The 16,878-nt window shown below is 43.8% G+C and overlaps 1 protein-coding gene across 1 annotated transcript in view; it reads right to left on the bottom strand.

Moving 5' to 3' along the window:
* Positions 1–16,878, bottom strand: part of MRRF (mitochondrial ribosome recycling factor) — a 60,123-nt gene that overhangs the window by 19,914 nt on the left and 23,331 nt on the right. The window contains exon 5 of the mRNA XM_003480599.4: positions 10,589–10,680. Coding sequence (XP_003480647.1) covers positions 10,589–10,680 — 92 coding nt within the window. The remainder of the gene's footprint in view (positions 1–10,588; positions 10,681–16,878) is intronic.

The following is a 16,878-nucleotide window of genomic DNA, read 5'->3' as shown; positions in this document are numbered from 1 at the left end:
TGACTGCCAGTGGGTTCAGGGTTTCTTTGTGGGGTGATGAAAGACATCCTAAAACTGAGTGTGGTGATAGTTTCACAACTCTCTGAATATACTAAAAACCACTGTAGTATACACTTTTTTCCTGTTTGTTTGTAGTATACACTTTAAATGGGTGAATTACATCTCAGTAAAGCTGTTAAAAATGCCATATGCCTAGCTGGTTCTCGTCATGGAACAGTACTTGCCTACAGGTGGAAAGCTTGGTGGCCGGCAGCGTGCCTCGGTCTCCTCACCCAGGGACTGGCAGAAACTGCTCCCTCAAATGGTTAACAGTGACCACACAGAAAAGGTCACAGGAATGCTCAGTAACAACAGTTACCTTGATGATGATGATTTTTAAAATAACATTCTTTTTCATTTCATTTGTCAATTGCTTTCTTCACTGCCGTCAGACCTGCCTCAAGGTCTAAAGACAGAGCCCCCTCTACTCCTGCTCTCTTCTTACAGAAGCTCCTCCCAGTAACTCTTCAGAAAAGTAAATAATGCTATTATCCCATTTTACAGATGAAGAAACTGAGACTCAGAGAGTTGAAATAACTAGGCTTAGGTCACATAACTCATTTCATTGATTCTCTTCTTCGAGTTGTTCTGATAACCTTGGCTCCTCCGGATGTCACTTCCCATGCTCCCTGGCTGTACAGGAGCTACCCTTCCCTGTTTAACTGGGCCTGGGGACCTGCTACCCTGCCTTACCAGCTTGCTCTCCCTAGAAAAACCAGGTCGTCATCCAAGAGAAACTGTCCTTCAGCATATGCTCAGAAGAAACACTTGAGAAAAAAAATCCAGACTAGGAAAACCACAACCCAGGGCTTTTTACTGTTACCTGGTGAAATGGCCTAGTCCAACCCCAGAGAGAATTCTCCTCCATGCTGCCCCTGGAGACAAGGTCTGAGGGCAGGAGCCTGATCTAGGTATAAGGTCTATCATCACTGACAAGGCCCAGAGGAAAAGTGGGAGTCAATGACGGCAATTACCCAACTACTGGGAAGCCTTGGGGAGCAGTTCGGTGGGCTGAGGGTGTCGACAAGAACCAAGGCTTTTCCAGAAACACTAAGCAGATCTCATACCACAGGCAGGACTAGTCATGGAATTTTCAACTTTGGGATATACCTTCCAAGAGGGCTTGTTCACCATAATTCATATTCAAAGAACAAACCAAGTGCTCATTAACAATCAAACTACAGTGTTCCTGAGCAACTTAAATTTCAAGATAATTACAACGTAATGACTCCACTCCTCCCACCCCTAAAAATGGAGGAAAGGATAGGAAAAAAAAATGAATATGAAGCTGCGGGAGGGGGTTAGTGAGGGAAGAGAGAAAAGAGGGTGTTAAGGAGTAAAAGCGCAATCAGCAGAAAGAAAGAAAATATCATTGGTTTTACTCCCAAATAACCAGAAAAGAATGTTTCCAAGAACTCTTTAACCTGGTGAATCAAACAACTACTACAAGAAGGACGAGGAGTTCCTGCTGTGGCTCAGCGGTAATGAACCTGACTAGTATCCAGGAGGATGCAGGTTCGATTCTTGGCCTTGCTCAGTGGATTAAGGATCCAGCATTGGCGTGAGGTGCGGCAGTATAGGTTGCAGGCATCCTGGATCCTGCATTGCTGTGGCTGTGGTATAGGCTGGCAGCTGTAGCTCCAATTCGACCCCTAGCCTGGGAACTTGAAAAAGAAAAAGAAGAAGAAGGATGCCTCACAGTAGGAGCATCACATATACTATTCCATTACTCTTCAAAAAAATCATAGAAATTATGCCCATTTTATAGATAAGGAAGCTTAAGCTTCCAAAAAATAAGTGACTTTTCCAAGGTCACTGCAGTGGGCATGTTCCCTGGGCTGCAGCGGCAGAGGGACCCTTTAAGGGGCAATCTTTGCTCGGAAACATCCATCAGCCTGGCTGACATTCTCAGAAATGCACTGCAGTGTGAGTCGTCTTCTACCCACTCCTGGCCGTTTCCCTTCTTCACCAGCGACAGACCTGCACCATCTCTTTCACAGGCCTCCCCTCCAATGAATCTCTTGCACACCTAATTCTGTCCTGGTAGCTGCTTTTCAGAGGAACCAAGTTGATATATCCAGAGAAGGATAAACAGGGATGTGAATCTAGGTCTGTCTGTCCTTCGTACCTACAGATTAACTGATAAATACATTCTGTTGCTAAATCCAATGACCAACTCTCACATCCCCTCTTCCTTGACCCATGAGCACCGTCCAGTGTCGCTGATGAGTCTCTCATCTTTACAACACATCCCCCCACATTCTCCTGGGTCTCTGGCCAACTATTCTCAGTCTCTCTTGCTGGTTCCTCCTCATCACCGTGACCCATAAATCTGGATGTGAAGCATCCAGGGCTCAGTTCCCAAACCCTTCTCTTCATTACCTATATTTACCCTTATCTAATTTCATGGCTTCTCCTACATATTTGTGCCTCCCAGAGTTCTCTCTCTAGCCCACAACTGTCCTCTGAACTCTAAACTGACCTATCTAACAGCCTACTTGACCTCTCCACGTGGATGTCTGGTAGCATCTCAAAATAAATATGGACAAAGCCTGCTCCTCCTGAACAGGCGTGCCCAGCCTGGCAGCCCATAATCTGGCCTATTTCAGTAAATGGCAACTCCAGCCTTCCAGTTGCGCAGGCCAAAAACCTCAGTCTTCTTTGGGTCCTTTCTTTCTAAATTCACAACTTATCTGTCAGCAAATCCTGGCAGCTTTTCCTTTAAAATGTATCCAGAATCTGACCACTTTTAACCAACCACACTAGTTCAGGCCACCATCATACCTGGATTCCAACAATAGCTCCTACCCGATCCCCGCTTTCAGTTTTGCCCTCCTACAGTATAATTCTCAAAATAGTGGCTAGAATGATCCTTTCAAAACCTAATCAGATCATGTCACTCCCTACCTCAACAACCTCCAATGACTTGCCATTTCACTCATCATAGAAACCAAGATTCTTTTAAGGGTGTGTAAGGACTATAATGGTTTATTTTATGTGACACACAACTACCCAGATATTTGGTCAAGCATTACTCTGGGTGGTTCTGTGAGGGTGTTTTTGGATGAGGTGAACATTTAAATCAACAGGCTGAGCAAAGGAGGTTGCCCTCCCTAATGTGGGTGGGCCTCGCTCAATCAGTTGAAGATCTGCATAAAACAGAAATGACTGGGAATTCCCCTGGATAAGAGCAGAATCCTTCTGATTGCCTTCAAGCTGGGAGAACGGCTTTTTCCTGCCTTGACTCAAACTGAAAGTCAGTTTCCTGGGTCTCGAGCCTCCTGGCTTTTAGACTGAACAACTCCATCAGCTCTCCTGGCTCTCCAGTTTGTCAACTGCAGATCCTGGGACTTCTTAGCCTCTATAATCACATGAGCCAACTCCTTATAATAAATTTATACACACACACACACACACACACACACATATCCATATGTGTGTCTGTGTGTATATATGGATACATATATATTCTGTTGGTTCTGTTTCTAGGGAGAACCCTGACTAATAAAAGACCTTATACGATATTGGCCTCCCCATTTCACTCAGACCTCATCTCCTATTTCTCTCCCCTCCCTTATTCTGCGACAGCCACACTCGCACTCTTACTATACCCTGAACACCCCAAGTGGACTCCCACCTCAGAGCTTCTGCACTTGCTGCTTCCTCTGCCCTCGTGATGAATACAAGCACAGTTTGCTCTCTCACAACCTCAGTTCTCTGTTCAATTATCACCTTTCCCCTGAAGCCTTCAGTGAACACATTACTTAAAATTGTACCAGCCCACTACGCCAGCTATGACATCCTTTATTTCTTTCCACTGCCTTATTTTTCTCCACAGGGAGAAAAATATGGCCATCTGACACACTGTATGTCCATTTCCCCAGCAAAAGTTCCACAAAGGCAGAGGCTTGGTCTGGCTTGTTCACTGCTATATCTTCCATGTCTAGAACTATGCCTAATATATAGTAGGCTCTCAATAAATATCTGCTGAATAAATGTATGAATATCCTAAAAGTTTCACATTTCAGCATAAAAATTTCATATTCTCATAAAAGCCATTAAGTCACTTGCGGCCAGAAAAGGCTAGGGACTGACTTGCAAAGGGGCACAGGGAACTTTCGGGATGACTGAATTGGTCTGTATCTTGACTGAGGTGGGGATTACAGGGACACATATGTTTGTCAAAATTCATCATCATGTACACTTGAAATGGGTTCATTTTTTGTATGTAAGATACACCTCAATTAAGTTGACTAAAAACCAAAACCAAATATCTTATATTTGGTATAAGACCACCTCTTATACCAAAAAGTGGCACACAAATTTCAGATTATGCACCCTGATCTGAGCTTTGGCAATTACGCTCCACATGGTTTGGGTTGGTACATAAATAAATTTTAAAATACCAACTGCTGTCCCTTTTACAAAAAGAAAACGTGCTCTCAGAAGTCCACAGACATAAGAAGAGACTTTGAAGTCAAGCAGACCCATACTGAAACCCTGCACAACTCGACCTTTAGTAGCTAAATGAACTTGAGTAAATTATTTAACCTCTCTTCGACTTACTTACTTGTATAAAAAATAGGAAATAACAGAATGACTTAAATAATACAGGGTAAGGCCCAGAATATACTATGTACTCAGTAAACAATCACTTTATCTGACATTATTGTTGCCATGCAGTGAGCCAGGAGAGCTGGTCAAACATCAATGGGGTTTCTTAAGAGAGTGATGTCAAGTTTGGGTCTGAGGACCACCAGAGGGGTTGCTCAGGTGTGTTGCAGATGGTTACCTGGCCCTGAAACGTCCACGTCTCTAAGAAGCTCAGCAGTATGCAGTACACGGATGCAAACAAGTCTGAGACAATTACGGGGCAAAGGCTACACCAAGGCCCCCACATTCCATTCATTTAGTCCCCAATTACAGTCCCCCCTCTACCACTTTCCACTTCCAACAGAAGAACAGGAAGCAAAGCCTTAGGAGACCATTACAACCCTCTTGGTAAAAGAGAAAAATTTTAAACAACCAAGATACTCAACAACTGGAAACTATTTAATGTTATACATAACATGCAAACACCATGCTTCCCTTAAAAAGAAGGAGGAGGAAACTCTCATCAGAGAGCAATGACACACACTGAAAAAAAAAAAAAAAAAAAAAAGAGAGAGAAGAGTACGTATAACATAATCCTGTATCATTATAAGAAAAAGGGAGATTTAGACATGTGTCTCAAGTTGCATAGAAAAATCTAGAAAATCAAGGTGCTAGAAGTGGTGCCCAATGGAGGAAAGGATAGAGGTATTTTAATTTTTTCTTTAATCCTACTTAAAACCAATACAGATACTGATGAAAAATAATGAAAGAGGAGGACAATCCAGAAAGGATGCAGTCTCGCTGGGGAACAAGTCTATTTTAGGCACTTTTGTTTCTTTGGTGAATTTATGATTCCTTACAGGTTGTTTTTTTTTTGTTTTTTGTTTTTTTTTGCTTTTTAGGGCCACACACGGCAGACTGAAGTTCCCAGACTGGGGGTCGAATCAGAGCCACAGCTGCTGCCACAGCAACAAGGGCAGCTCACAGCCACAGCTCACAGCACCACCGGATCCTTAACCCACTGAGCGAGGCCAGGGATAGAACCTGCAACCTCATGGATACTAGTCTGGTACGTTACCCCTGAGCCACAACAGAAACTCCCCCTTACCAGTTTATTTAAAGCCGGACAGGAACCCAGTGCTCTCAAACCAAAGAAGCCTCACTCTACTCTGTGGTTTTCTCATTGATATTTGGTAAAACAGTAAGTAAAGGAGTATTGGTTTGTTTGGGGGCAGGAATCTAACCTGATCAAAATAAACTGCTCAAAATTCTTCAGGGTCCCTGATGAAGTAGTGAATGGCTGATATATCAGAGAAAGCTGCTATCAGGAGACAAGAAGAGGGGATAAGGCAGTAAAAAAGACCTGCGTTCTGTCCTGCTTCTGCCCCTCGGTAGCCCCAGAGCAGCAGGCCCCAGCTCCTGGGAGCTTGAGGTCACTCATCAGGCAAGTGGACAGAGAACAGTCTCCTGACCTCAGAGTGGAGCTGGGAGAATTCATGGAGAAACCCTCAAGGGTTCAGCCCAGCACCTGCAGTGCAGGGGTTAATAAACAGGACTCAGAACCTGACTACATAAATATGAAAGAAAAACAGAAGAAACTGTTTCGGTGAATCTTAATTAACAGGAATGTATAAAGGCTCCATCTAGTTAACTGACTTCTCTAAAGGAAAGCACACCGGCCAAGAAGAAAACAAAAGCTGCACATATTGTCAATGGAGATGAATGTAACCCAGAGCCTGTGAGGTCCAAGGCATTTTACCAAGGACAGCCAGCAGAAAAACCTGCACAGGGGCACACACACAGCTGGACTGGAAGAGGCTATGAAAAGGCTTGGTGATAACAGCCACCCAGGCTCCAAGTCTGACCTGTTACTGCTTTGGGATTTATTTTCCGATTACTTCCCAAAAGGATCAGAGGCAGATTACAGTAAGAGTCACGTACTCAGTAGACTCATTTAAATAAGAATATAAGAATCAGAGGAGCGTAATGAGGGTGAGGTACCAGCTGAGATCTGCTGCAACTGAAAATAAAACTTAGCTCTGGGCATCCAGAGCAAAGGCAAAAAAAAAAAAGCAGACTTGTAGATTATTATCGGGCAGAGGAAGAAGCACAATCAACAGGAAAGGTAAATTTTTATAGAACTAAACTTGAAATTTTACCATCAGAAACTGATCCTTGGAATCTATGCTTCTGATGCCCTTCCACCTCCCAAACGCCTAACATAAGCTTTTCTGTGTTATTCTCCTCCCCACAGCTTTGCCAATTACCAGCTGTGTGACCTGAGCCAAGGCCTCACCTCTTGGAATTTTGATTTTCTCATCCCTAAAAGGAAGTGAGGTGCCTACTTATTTAAGAGAAGGAATGAAGGAACACATGCTAGCATTAACTGGGTGCTTGCGAAACATCGAAAGCTTTGTGTACGTTATCTCACCGAAATCCCCGATAACTCTCTAAGGCAAGTCCTATGAATATTTTTCAGAGGTAGAGACAGTTGCCGTTGTCACACAGCTAAAAAGTACAAGAGTCAGAACTCACTTTCACGCTTCTGTGATACCAAGGCACAAATTTAACCATTAAAGCGTTAAACTTTTCTACTTTTCCTGCACGTGTCAAGTGCCTAACCACTCCTGGCACATAGTGGATACTCAACCTATTAGTCCTCTTCCTCGCTCTTTCCTTTCCTCCTGATGTAAAATTACGTACACAGGGAAAATTTTAGGTCTGCTGAAATAATATAGCTATCTTTACCGCTCCTTTCCTCTAGATCTTAATCTATTTCCTAACCCCACCAAATCTCCACCTATCACGTATTCGTTCATTTATCTTATAAATAAGGAACCCGAGGCAGCATGCTCTAGGGTGATACACCCAGAGTCATACCGAAGTCACTGCCAAAGGCAAATAAAACCAAACCCTGGTCCTCTTTGCATCTAAATCAAGCTTTATCCTCTCACAAGACACGGCCTCCATAATAAAGAACAGATCATTCATTTTTTATCTGGAAAAGAACCAAACGTATAATTCAGTAAGGGGTCTCACGACCTTCCCACCTTGTCAAAGGGAAGAAAGTATATAAAAAATGAGGTTTGCGGGAGCAGACGGATTTGGTCCGTCAACTTTCTCTTGGATTACACCCATTAAGCAACATACAATAATGCAAAATGCAAAATACAATGTAACAGATCCCCATGTCTTTGGAAATTCAAGTTAAACTCACTGATCTTTCAAACTTACACACAATGCACAAGGGCAATCGTTAACTCGTGTGGGGCTGCAGCGGTGCACATATATCAACAAGCTCTTTGAAGGAAAAATATGATCCACAACTGGGCCACTCTAAGAAGAATCCAAGCCAGCAACGAGCATTTAAATCCACAGCGCCACGGCATTTCAGAGCTCCAGAAGGGAGCTGGCAGATCGCTGAGAACAAGCCCTTCATCCTGTGTAGCAGGAAACCAAGGCTCAGGGGTTAAGTGGCTTTTCCAAGATTTCACAGACAGAAGAGCAAGAACTAGAAAATAAAGCTGCTGACAACTATTCATCCCTTCATCCCACTTGCAAGCCTTGCTTCTGCGCTCCATGAGTACACACGGCACTTTCCAGAATTACTCATCTACCCCCAGAGTGCAGGAGAAGGAGCCTGGACTCAGCTAACAGAAAAACTCAGGATTTGCATCCTGATGGCTACTAACTGGCCATGCAATCCTGAGCAAATCCCTGAATTTCTCTGAATTTCTATTTTCTCATCTACAAACTGTGGATAAGAGTAAATTCCACAAGCTGCAGGTAATATAAACTAGGGCTCAGGATGGCCTTGATTTCCACAAGGTAAACCCCACGTCCATTCATCCCTAGCACCCAGCACAGAGGCTGGCAGATAACACAGTTGTAGAAAATCTGCTAAGTCAATGAACTAATCAAGCAAACAGGTACCGGACTTGAACCAAATCTGTTTGCTTCTTAAACCCTGGGTTACACTGCTCCCCAATTCACATGCTTTCATGGCAGAGTGTCCATTTTGATTTACAGAGTACCAAGTACACAGTGGGTAAGCTGGCCATTTTCTGGCCATGAGGAGGGAAGAAAGTTCAGCAGGAAAGTTCCTGGACTCTCAGTGTTGGTATTAATTCTTGCTAACAGCAGTGTGCATCACGAAGCCTTAGAATCATCTAAACCTGGGTTTAGGCCTCAGCATCAGCTGTGTGACCTCAGAGATATGACTGTACCTCTCTGAGCCTGTATTTCCACACCTGGAAAAAAAATCTACTCTATAAAGACTGTGGCACAGAAAAATACAAGATGGTTGTGGCACAGAATGACTCAGAGGTGTCACCCTCCATTCTCCTTCTTATTTGGAAGCTTCATTCATTCATTTCACTTAGGTCTACAGTATGACTCCTTCCTGAACCTTCCTATCCGCAAAACCCCTCTCTCCATCCCCTTAGCCTGCTTATTTTCCTTCACAGTCCTTATCACCACCTGACATCACATTATGTATTTATTTTTCTGCTTACTATGTCTGCTTGACTATAAAGTAAGCCCCAGGAGGATGGGGATTTCTTGAATATTTGTTCCATTTGCTGATTCATCTCAACAGCTAGGACAGTGCCTGCCATGTAGCCAGTGCTTAATAAACATTTGTTGAATGACTGAACGAATGAATTCAACACTTATTTGGGACTTGCTATCTGTGAGGCAGCGTGTAGGAATAGGGGTTTAAAAATAACTAAGAGGGAGTTCCCATTGTGGCTCAGTGGAAATGAATCTGACTAGTATCCATGAGGATATGGGTTCCATCCCGGGCCTCACTCAGTGGGTTAAGTATCCAGTGTTGCCATGAGCTACGGTATAAGTCAAAGATGTGGCTTTGATTCAATCCCTAGACTGGGAATTTCCACATGCTGCATCTATAACCCTAAAATGCAAACTAAATAAATGAATAAATAAGAAATGAGAGTACAGAAGGAGAAGCTAATTCTGCCTGCTACGGAGTCTGAGAAGGTTTCTATCTCACCTGGACTACTGCAGTGGCCTCTCCACTATTCTCCCTGAGCCTACCGGCCCCCTTCATTCCAATGCCAATCAGCAGCCAGGGAGACCCCCGAAAAGTCAGCATGAGATCAGATCACTCCTCCGCTTAAGTGTCTCCAATGGCTTCCTGTACAAAGAGAGTACAGCCCGCACCCCTCCCCTCAGCCTGTCATTCCTGAAGCACAAACCCTTCTCTCACCAATCCATCCCTTGCCTGCCACTCTTTCCCTCCCTCACTGGCTTTGGGACGCAATGGCTTTCTCTTCCTCCAACATGCCAAGGCCTTGTCATTTCTTTTTTTTTAATTAAAAAAAAAAAAAAAACCCATACATATTATGCATTTAAAACTCTAAGTAAGTTCCATATATTTATACAATTAACAATATTCTGTTCTTATGCTTAAAATTCTTCGACAAGCAAGGACAATTGTGAAAATGACTCTTGAAGGAACCCAGTTAGAGATGCCAAGTGTCGAAGTCTTTTCTGACTCAGGGCATTCGGGCCATCTGTGCACTCTGCCTGGAAAGCTCTTCCCCTAGGCCGGCTCTTCCTCATCATTCAAGTGACCTCCTTCAAGGATCCTCCCCAGCTGAAGTTGTGCCTGCCACCACACCCTCATCAAGTCACTAATGGATCACACTGCCATTTCTCTCCTCATAGCATTTCATTATCTGGAGTGACTTTCTCTATTTAATGTGTCCAATCTTTCCAACCGGATTATAAAATACATGAGGACGAGAACTTTGTCAGATTTGCTGCTGCATCAGAATCAGAAAGTGGACCTCAAAAGATGCTGGAGCCTGCCAAGACGGGAGGTACATATAGGTAGAGTATGCTATCGGCCCAACGGTATCTGGAGTGTTGGTTTCCTTCCAAAGATAACAGCTCCACTGCATCAAAATAGGTGAACGTCAGCCAAACTTACTTGGGAATGGGTACCCGAATTAGCGTCCCTTCCACGTCTGGGTTCAGATTCATTCCACTTTCTCTTATAGCCTTGATAGCTGCAGCTGTACACTGAAAACCAGATCAAAAGGTAAACAGAATTAGTAAATAATTATTACCAGATGCAAGCCCTCTGTCGATAACTGGGAACCCATCTTGGCAGAACATGGAAACATTTAGTTCTGTTACCAGTAAGATCAGGAAGTTACATTGGTGTAGAGTGCTTTGATCAAGCTGAATAGCAAACTATGTCCACTCCTGGTACCAGTGTACTGCGGGAGGAAAAAAAGCAAAGAGAAGGAAAAAATAAAAAGAAAACAGCACTGCTTCTTTGAAAAGATTTCAATGGTTTGAGGCAACACAGATCAAAAACCACAATAAATCCTCAAGGGAGGGGGGCTGGTCTGTGCAAGGATTGGTGTAAAGACAGCTGAAAGATTTTATACATTAAAAATTCCAGTTGACATTTTACACTCAAAATATACCAGTGCCGATTTGGAATGAGTAAATAAATTTAACTCATTCGCATCTAGGCTCACACCAACCTCACTCATGTTTTGGCATGAGCCATGAATCTCTGCTCATGTGTGTGCCAAGAAAGGAAGTGTGGCATTCTAGTTAAAAGCATGGTTTCGGAGCCAGGAAGACCACAGTTCCAACCCCAGCTCTGCTAATCATGCGACCCCGGGCAACAAGCTTGACCTCTCCAAGCCTCCATGCTGTAATCTAAGACCCCACGGTACCACACCTCAGAGAGAATTCAATGAGGTAACATGAGCCATGCATCTTGCTCGATGCCCGTAACACCCAGGTGAGGGATGCTACTATATAAATTTATTCAATAAAGATAAGAATGCACAAAATCCCCAAATAAGGCTGAGCTGATGTCATCACTTAGCTGATGCGCCCGCTGCTATCCTGCCATCCTCCAGGGTCTCCTCTGACCCAGCCTTGCTTTCTAAGGTGCTAGGTGGCACACTGATGCATTGATTTCCCAAAGTCCCTCAGCGCACCTCAAGCAACATTATAACCACACCTGGCCTGTGTTCCTAAAGCACAAAAGACAGCAGCGTGGGAGAGAGAGAATTTCACGGGCACGCCAATGTAGAATTCATGAAAACAAGGCCCCTGACACTTTCAAACAAATTTTAGGTTTGGTCAGAGTCAATCCGCATCACTTGGATTCACAGGGCCAATTCCCAGCCTTGAGTTTCTCCCTAGATTTTTTGGTTTAAATAAATGGGGTTTGTTGCACATCTATTTTACTTTTCCAGGTTTTGTTCTGTTTTTTAAGGGACTGCCTAAAAAACTCATCTGTTTCATTTTAAAATGACCTCAATCTTACAAGGACATGAGGTGTTATCATAAAGTCGTAAAGACAAGCCAGCATTCCATGGGCTGGTGAATCATTCCGTCGGGAGGCTGTACTCAAAACCTAACAGTGAGGCCACCGCTTAAAACTGTAAATTCTTAAAATGCACCTCTGACCACAGACTGCTGGAGCTGGACGGGATCTCAGACATAACAAGGTACCGTCCCTTCCTGACATGTCAGGGAGCTGCTGGTAAAAGTCACATCCCTACACACCAAAACAGTCCCCGGGAGCCAAGAGCAATGACTGAGGACCTCGCCAGTGTGCTTCCAGTTACTGTCAGGGTTAAGAGGAGATTCTTAGCAACTCAACTCTTCATCCAATGGTGTTACTTTGTCTCTCTTTTCTTCCTGATCCCCTAGCTCAACGTATTCAGTAATTGTGGCACAGGGAATTAGTTGTTTTTTGGTCTTTTGGGTTTTTTTTTTAGGGCTGCACCTGTGGCACATGGAGGTTCCCCAGCTAGGGGTCGAATCGGAGCTGCAGCTGCCAGCCTACACCACAGCCACAGCAATGCCCGATCCGAGCTGAGTCTGCAACCTATACCACAGCTCATGGCAACAATGGATCCTTAACCCACTGAGCGAGGCCAGGGATCTAACCTGAGTGCTCATGGATTTTAGTCAGATTTGTTTCCACTAAGCCATGACGCATACTCCAAGGAATCTGCTTTTCTTTTTGATAGCCAAAAAGAACTTGGAAATAGGTCTGGTATATAAAGGGTATGGCCCAAGTAAATAAAGCAGCTGGGTAACGAGATGAGATTTTCATCTGCAGGAGAACTGCCATCTTCCTTAATAAAATGAAACAGGGATTTCTGAAGTTAATAACAGAGGGAGAATCACCACTTTGAAGGAATGGCCTGATTTCAAGTCTCCCCATCTTCCTCTTTAGAAGCTTCTCACTGAATGACTGATAACTCAGCTGTAACCTCCTCCTCCTGCCCCTGCAACCTACCTCCTTTTTCACCAGCTGGCTCAAGTGCTGCCACATGACTGGTTCCCGGGTAGGCACGGGAGAATCCACTGCTGCTTCCAAGCTGGGCGGGAACCATACCTCAATATTTACATCTTCCCAGCCCAAGGCTCAGTGCCAAGTACAGGGTAAGTGCTCAGTAAAAGCTTGTTGAATAGGTATATTAATGCACTGGCTCAGATCTGTTAGAAAAATGCATCTCCTAACTTTCACTTCATGTTTATAATCCACCCCCTGCCAAAACCTTATTTTATACTATTTTATACTTGTTCTGTGCCCTTTCAAATGCAGAAAAAATGATTCGAGAGGTTTTATTTGCCAAGAAACCTACTAAAGGAGGTAGTTCATCTAAACTATTCTAAACATGTGTATTTTACTTCGATATGGAAGGACACAGAAACTCAGGGAATTATAGTCATTTTCCCAACATGATTTCTGAACTACTCATAGTTCAGACAAAAAAGCAAATATTACTATTGTATTTCCATCTCCAAGCCTTTACCCCTCACTGAAAGGGATGCCCACCGCACTTTAGGGCAAGCGGGCTGCTCTCCAATGGCCAAACTGGCCCACTAGGCATGGCTGCCTGGCATGATGTGTCCAGAAAGATTACAGACCCCATCTGGGGTCAGACTGGAAAGAATGCTGTGATCAATTAGCAATGTCTGCATGACTATTCTTAAACTAATAAATCTAACTCATCTGCATCTACTCTCACACTTGAGTGCACGTCTTAAGCTACGGACAAAAGATGGTGACACTTTTGTTAGGTGAATAAGTCCTTGACAATATGGGTTCAAGTCAACAGCTGACTTACAGGGACTTAAAAAAATCTGCGGAATTAATGAATGGATGGTAAAAGGAGCACAGGCTTTAGTGTCAAACAGACCCCTGCTCAAAGCTTGGCTCTACCATGACAGTGTGAACCCACAAAAGAAATTCTACTTCTCTGAGCCTCGGTTTCCTCATCTATAAAAAGGAATAAATACTGTCTAATGTTAGATAGTACTTGTGTTGATCGCATGAAACACAACACGGGAAAGTAGTGCCTGGCAACACTGTAGATGCTAATACGCATTTGCTCTCTTCCTTCCACAAGAGCAATAATGAAGCCTGCAGGATTTGTTTTTTTCATTTGCCTTGTTCAAATCATGCTGTGGTTTTTTACTTCTTTCTTTTCTTTCCCATCATTAACTCTAGCTGCAGGCAAGTTTATGGAAGGCAGCAACTGTGTGTACCATTTATCAAGCAGGACACAAGCTAAACAAACGAAATGCAGTGTTCTGTCCTCGATGCATTTGAAAAGATTACGCATGTAAATCTGCATTGTGTCTCCACCGCATGACACAGAAATGCTCAGGTTTGAAAAGCAAGCCAACCGCATGTGAAACAGAAAGGAATTATATAAACACAGGGAGGATTAGCTCAGCATTTTGAAGCTATAAACCTGCGGACTCCGTGGACAGCTTCTAAACTGGAGGAAGGAAATGTTTAGTTAGAGCTATTTGTTTAATATATACACCAGATGAGATAAAGGAATTCAAAAGACAATGTAACTCATACTTCCTCACTCTGTCCTTGTAAAGAACCTCTCTACTGAGAAGACTATAGATGCTTTTTTTTTTTTTTTTTAACTCATAGAATTTCAACTTGGAGAAACAGCCATGATGCTTTGCTTGAAAAATGAAGATATACTCCAACTTCCTAAGAAAAAATTAAGCTATTAATACCTCCTCCTGCCTCATAAGATGCTCTGGTGGCCAATCAGGTGCTTCTTCTGTGCATGCCATTTGCTATTTAATAACAGAAGTGGCTGGCTCTGAAAAGCAATCTGCCTGATGAGGTCTTCAAGCTGTGTAATTAGGAGGCTATTCCCTAAATTGGCCAGCAGTGCCTATGGGATTAGATGAACAAGGCAGAGAGGCCACAGTGGTTCAGAGGGGGCCAGAAAGGGAAAGAGTTAACAGTTCCCTTTCCGTTCACTTCTCTGCTCCTCAGTAACACCAGGAATGAGAGCCTCTCTTCCATCAACCTCATGACAAGTATTCATCCACGTGAGGAAATTTTACTGAGTGCAGCCACGTGCCAGGCACTGTGGTAGGCGCTGGACAAAATGAGCAAGTTAGATATGATTCCTACATTCCAAGCTTACAATCTAGTGGAAGTGAGATGGAAAATTAAGATATAAATACATGCTATTGATAATGATGAGTATGATGAAGAAAAAGAACTGTACTGTATAAAAGCAGGCAATGCGGAGGAATCATTGAGATTGGGAAGCTTAGGGAAGTCTTCCCTAAGAAAAGAGTATGTTGGAGTTCCCGTCGTGGCACAGTGGTTAACGAATCCGACTAGGAACCATGAGGTTGCGGGTTCGGTCCCTCCCCTTGCTCAGTGGGTTAACGATCCGGCATTGCCGTGACCTGTGGTGTAGGTTGCAGACGCAGCTCGGATCCCGCGTTGCTGTGGCTCTGGCGTAGGCCGGTGGCTACAGCTCCAATTGGACCGCTAGCCTGGGAACCTCCATATGCCGAGGGAGCGGCCCAAGAAATAGCAAAAAGACAAAAAAAAAAGAGTATGTAAGCTGTGATCCAAAATATGAGTAGCAATTAACCAGACAAGAGTATTCCAAGCAAAGGGAACAGCCTATGCAAAGTCCCTGAGGATGCAAAGGGTCTAAGGAACCAAAAGGCTGGTGTGGCTACGGCAGCATGCAAAGGTAACAGTGGCACAAGACTAGAGAGTTTGCAGAGACAGACAGGGGCCATTTCATTCAAAGCCTTCTAGGCCACAGTCACCTTTTCCTTTTTGTTTTTTTCCCCCTTAGGGCTGCACCTATGGAGGTTCCCAGGCTAGGAGTCGAATCAAAGCTACAGCTACCAGCCTATGCCACAGCTACAGCAACGCCAGATCCTTAACATACTGAGTGAGGCCAGGGATCGAACCTGCATTCTCGTGGATACTAGTTAGGTTCATTAACCACTGAGCCATGAAGAGAACTCCACAGTCACCCTTTTCTTAAAGATTATTTGAAGCCACTGATAAACTCAGTGCCTGGGAACGACATAATCTAATAGATTTGTTGTTTGTTTGTTTGTTTGTTTTGCTGCACCTGCAGCATGTGCAATTCCCAGGCTGGGGATCAAACGCGCACCACAGCAGTGACCTGAGCTACTGCAATGAAAATGCCAGATCCTTAACCCACTGTACCAAAAGGGAACTCCTCTAACAAATATTTTTAAAAGTTTGCTCTAGCTGCAGTACAGAGAATAGAACAGGGAGGTAGTGAGTAAGAGCCCCTCTACACCCCCTAGAAAAGTGCCCATCAGCTGCAAGAGCCCTCTGATTTCGAACAGTTTGTTCACAGCCAGGGCTTTCTCTTACTTGTACCTCTAACCCGGTTTGTCAAATCCAGCAGGTTCCACTTTGGTCCATGTCTTTTGGCTAGAAGTACTGAAACAGACCCCTGGAATAGGAGGGGCTTCAGATTCCTTCACCACATAGTAATAGATGAGGAAATGGAGGCCTAGAGAGTGATGCAACCTGCCCAAGGCCAAACAGCCAGAGGGATGGGACCAGGTTACAGGTCCTCAAGGATTCCCAATCCAGGTCAATTTCTACTGGACCAATAAGGAAAAGCCCATTTATCTTCCTCAACTAGACTTAAAATCAGAGCCTCAAGGTTGCAATGACCTAATGCAACCCATCTTCCAGCCTTGGAATCACTGTGCTCTGTGCAATATTCTGCAATGATCAGTCCAGTTTGAAAGGAATATGAATTCCTGGAGGGTCTGCTCCAAACACTAATGCAGAAGTCACAAACTGGTGGCCCACTAACGTGTTTTGTCATAGTCTTAAAAAAAAAGGGAGGGGGGTGGAATTAGTTATCAACATTTAACAAAGATCTTATATAAAAATTTGGG

Source organism: Sus scrofa, chromosome 1, assembly GCF_000003025.6.
Source record: "Sus scrofa isolate TJ Tabasco breed Duroc chromosome 1, Sscrofa11.1, whole genome shotgun sequence".
Taxonomy (NCBI): Eukaryota; Metazoa; Chordata; class Mammalia; order Artiodactyla; family Suidae; genus Sus; species Sus scrofa.
The sequence above is the reverse complement of the archived record's forward strand: the minus strand, read 5'-3'. Positions and strand labels throughout refer to the sequence as shown.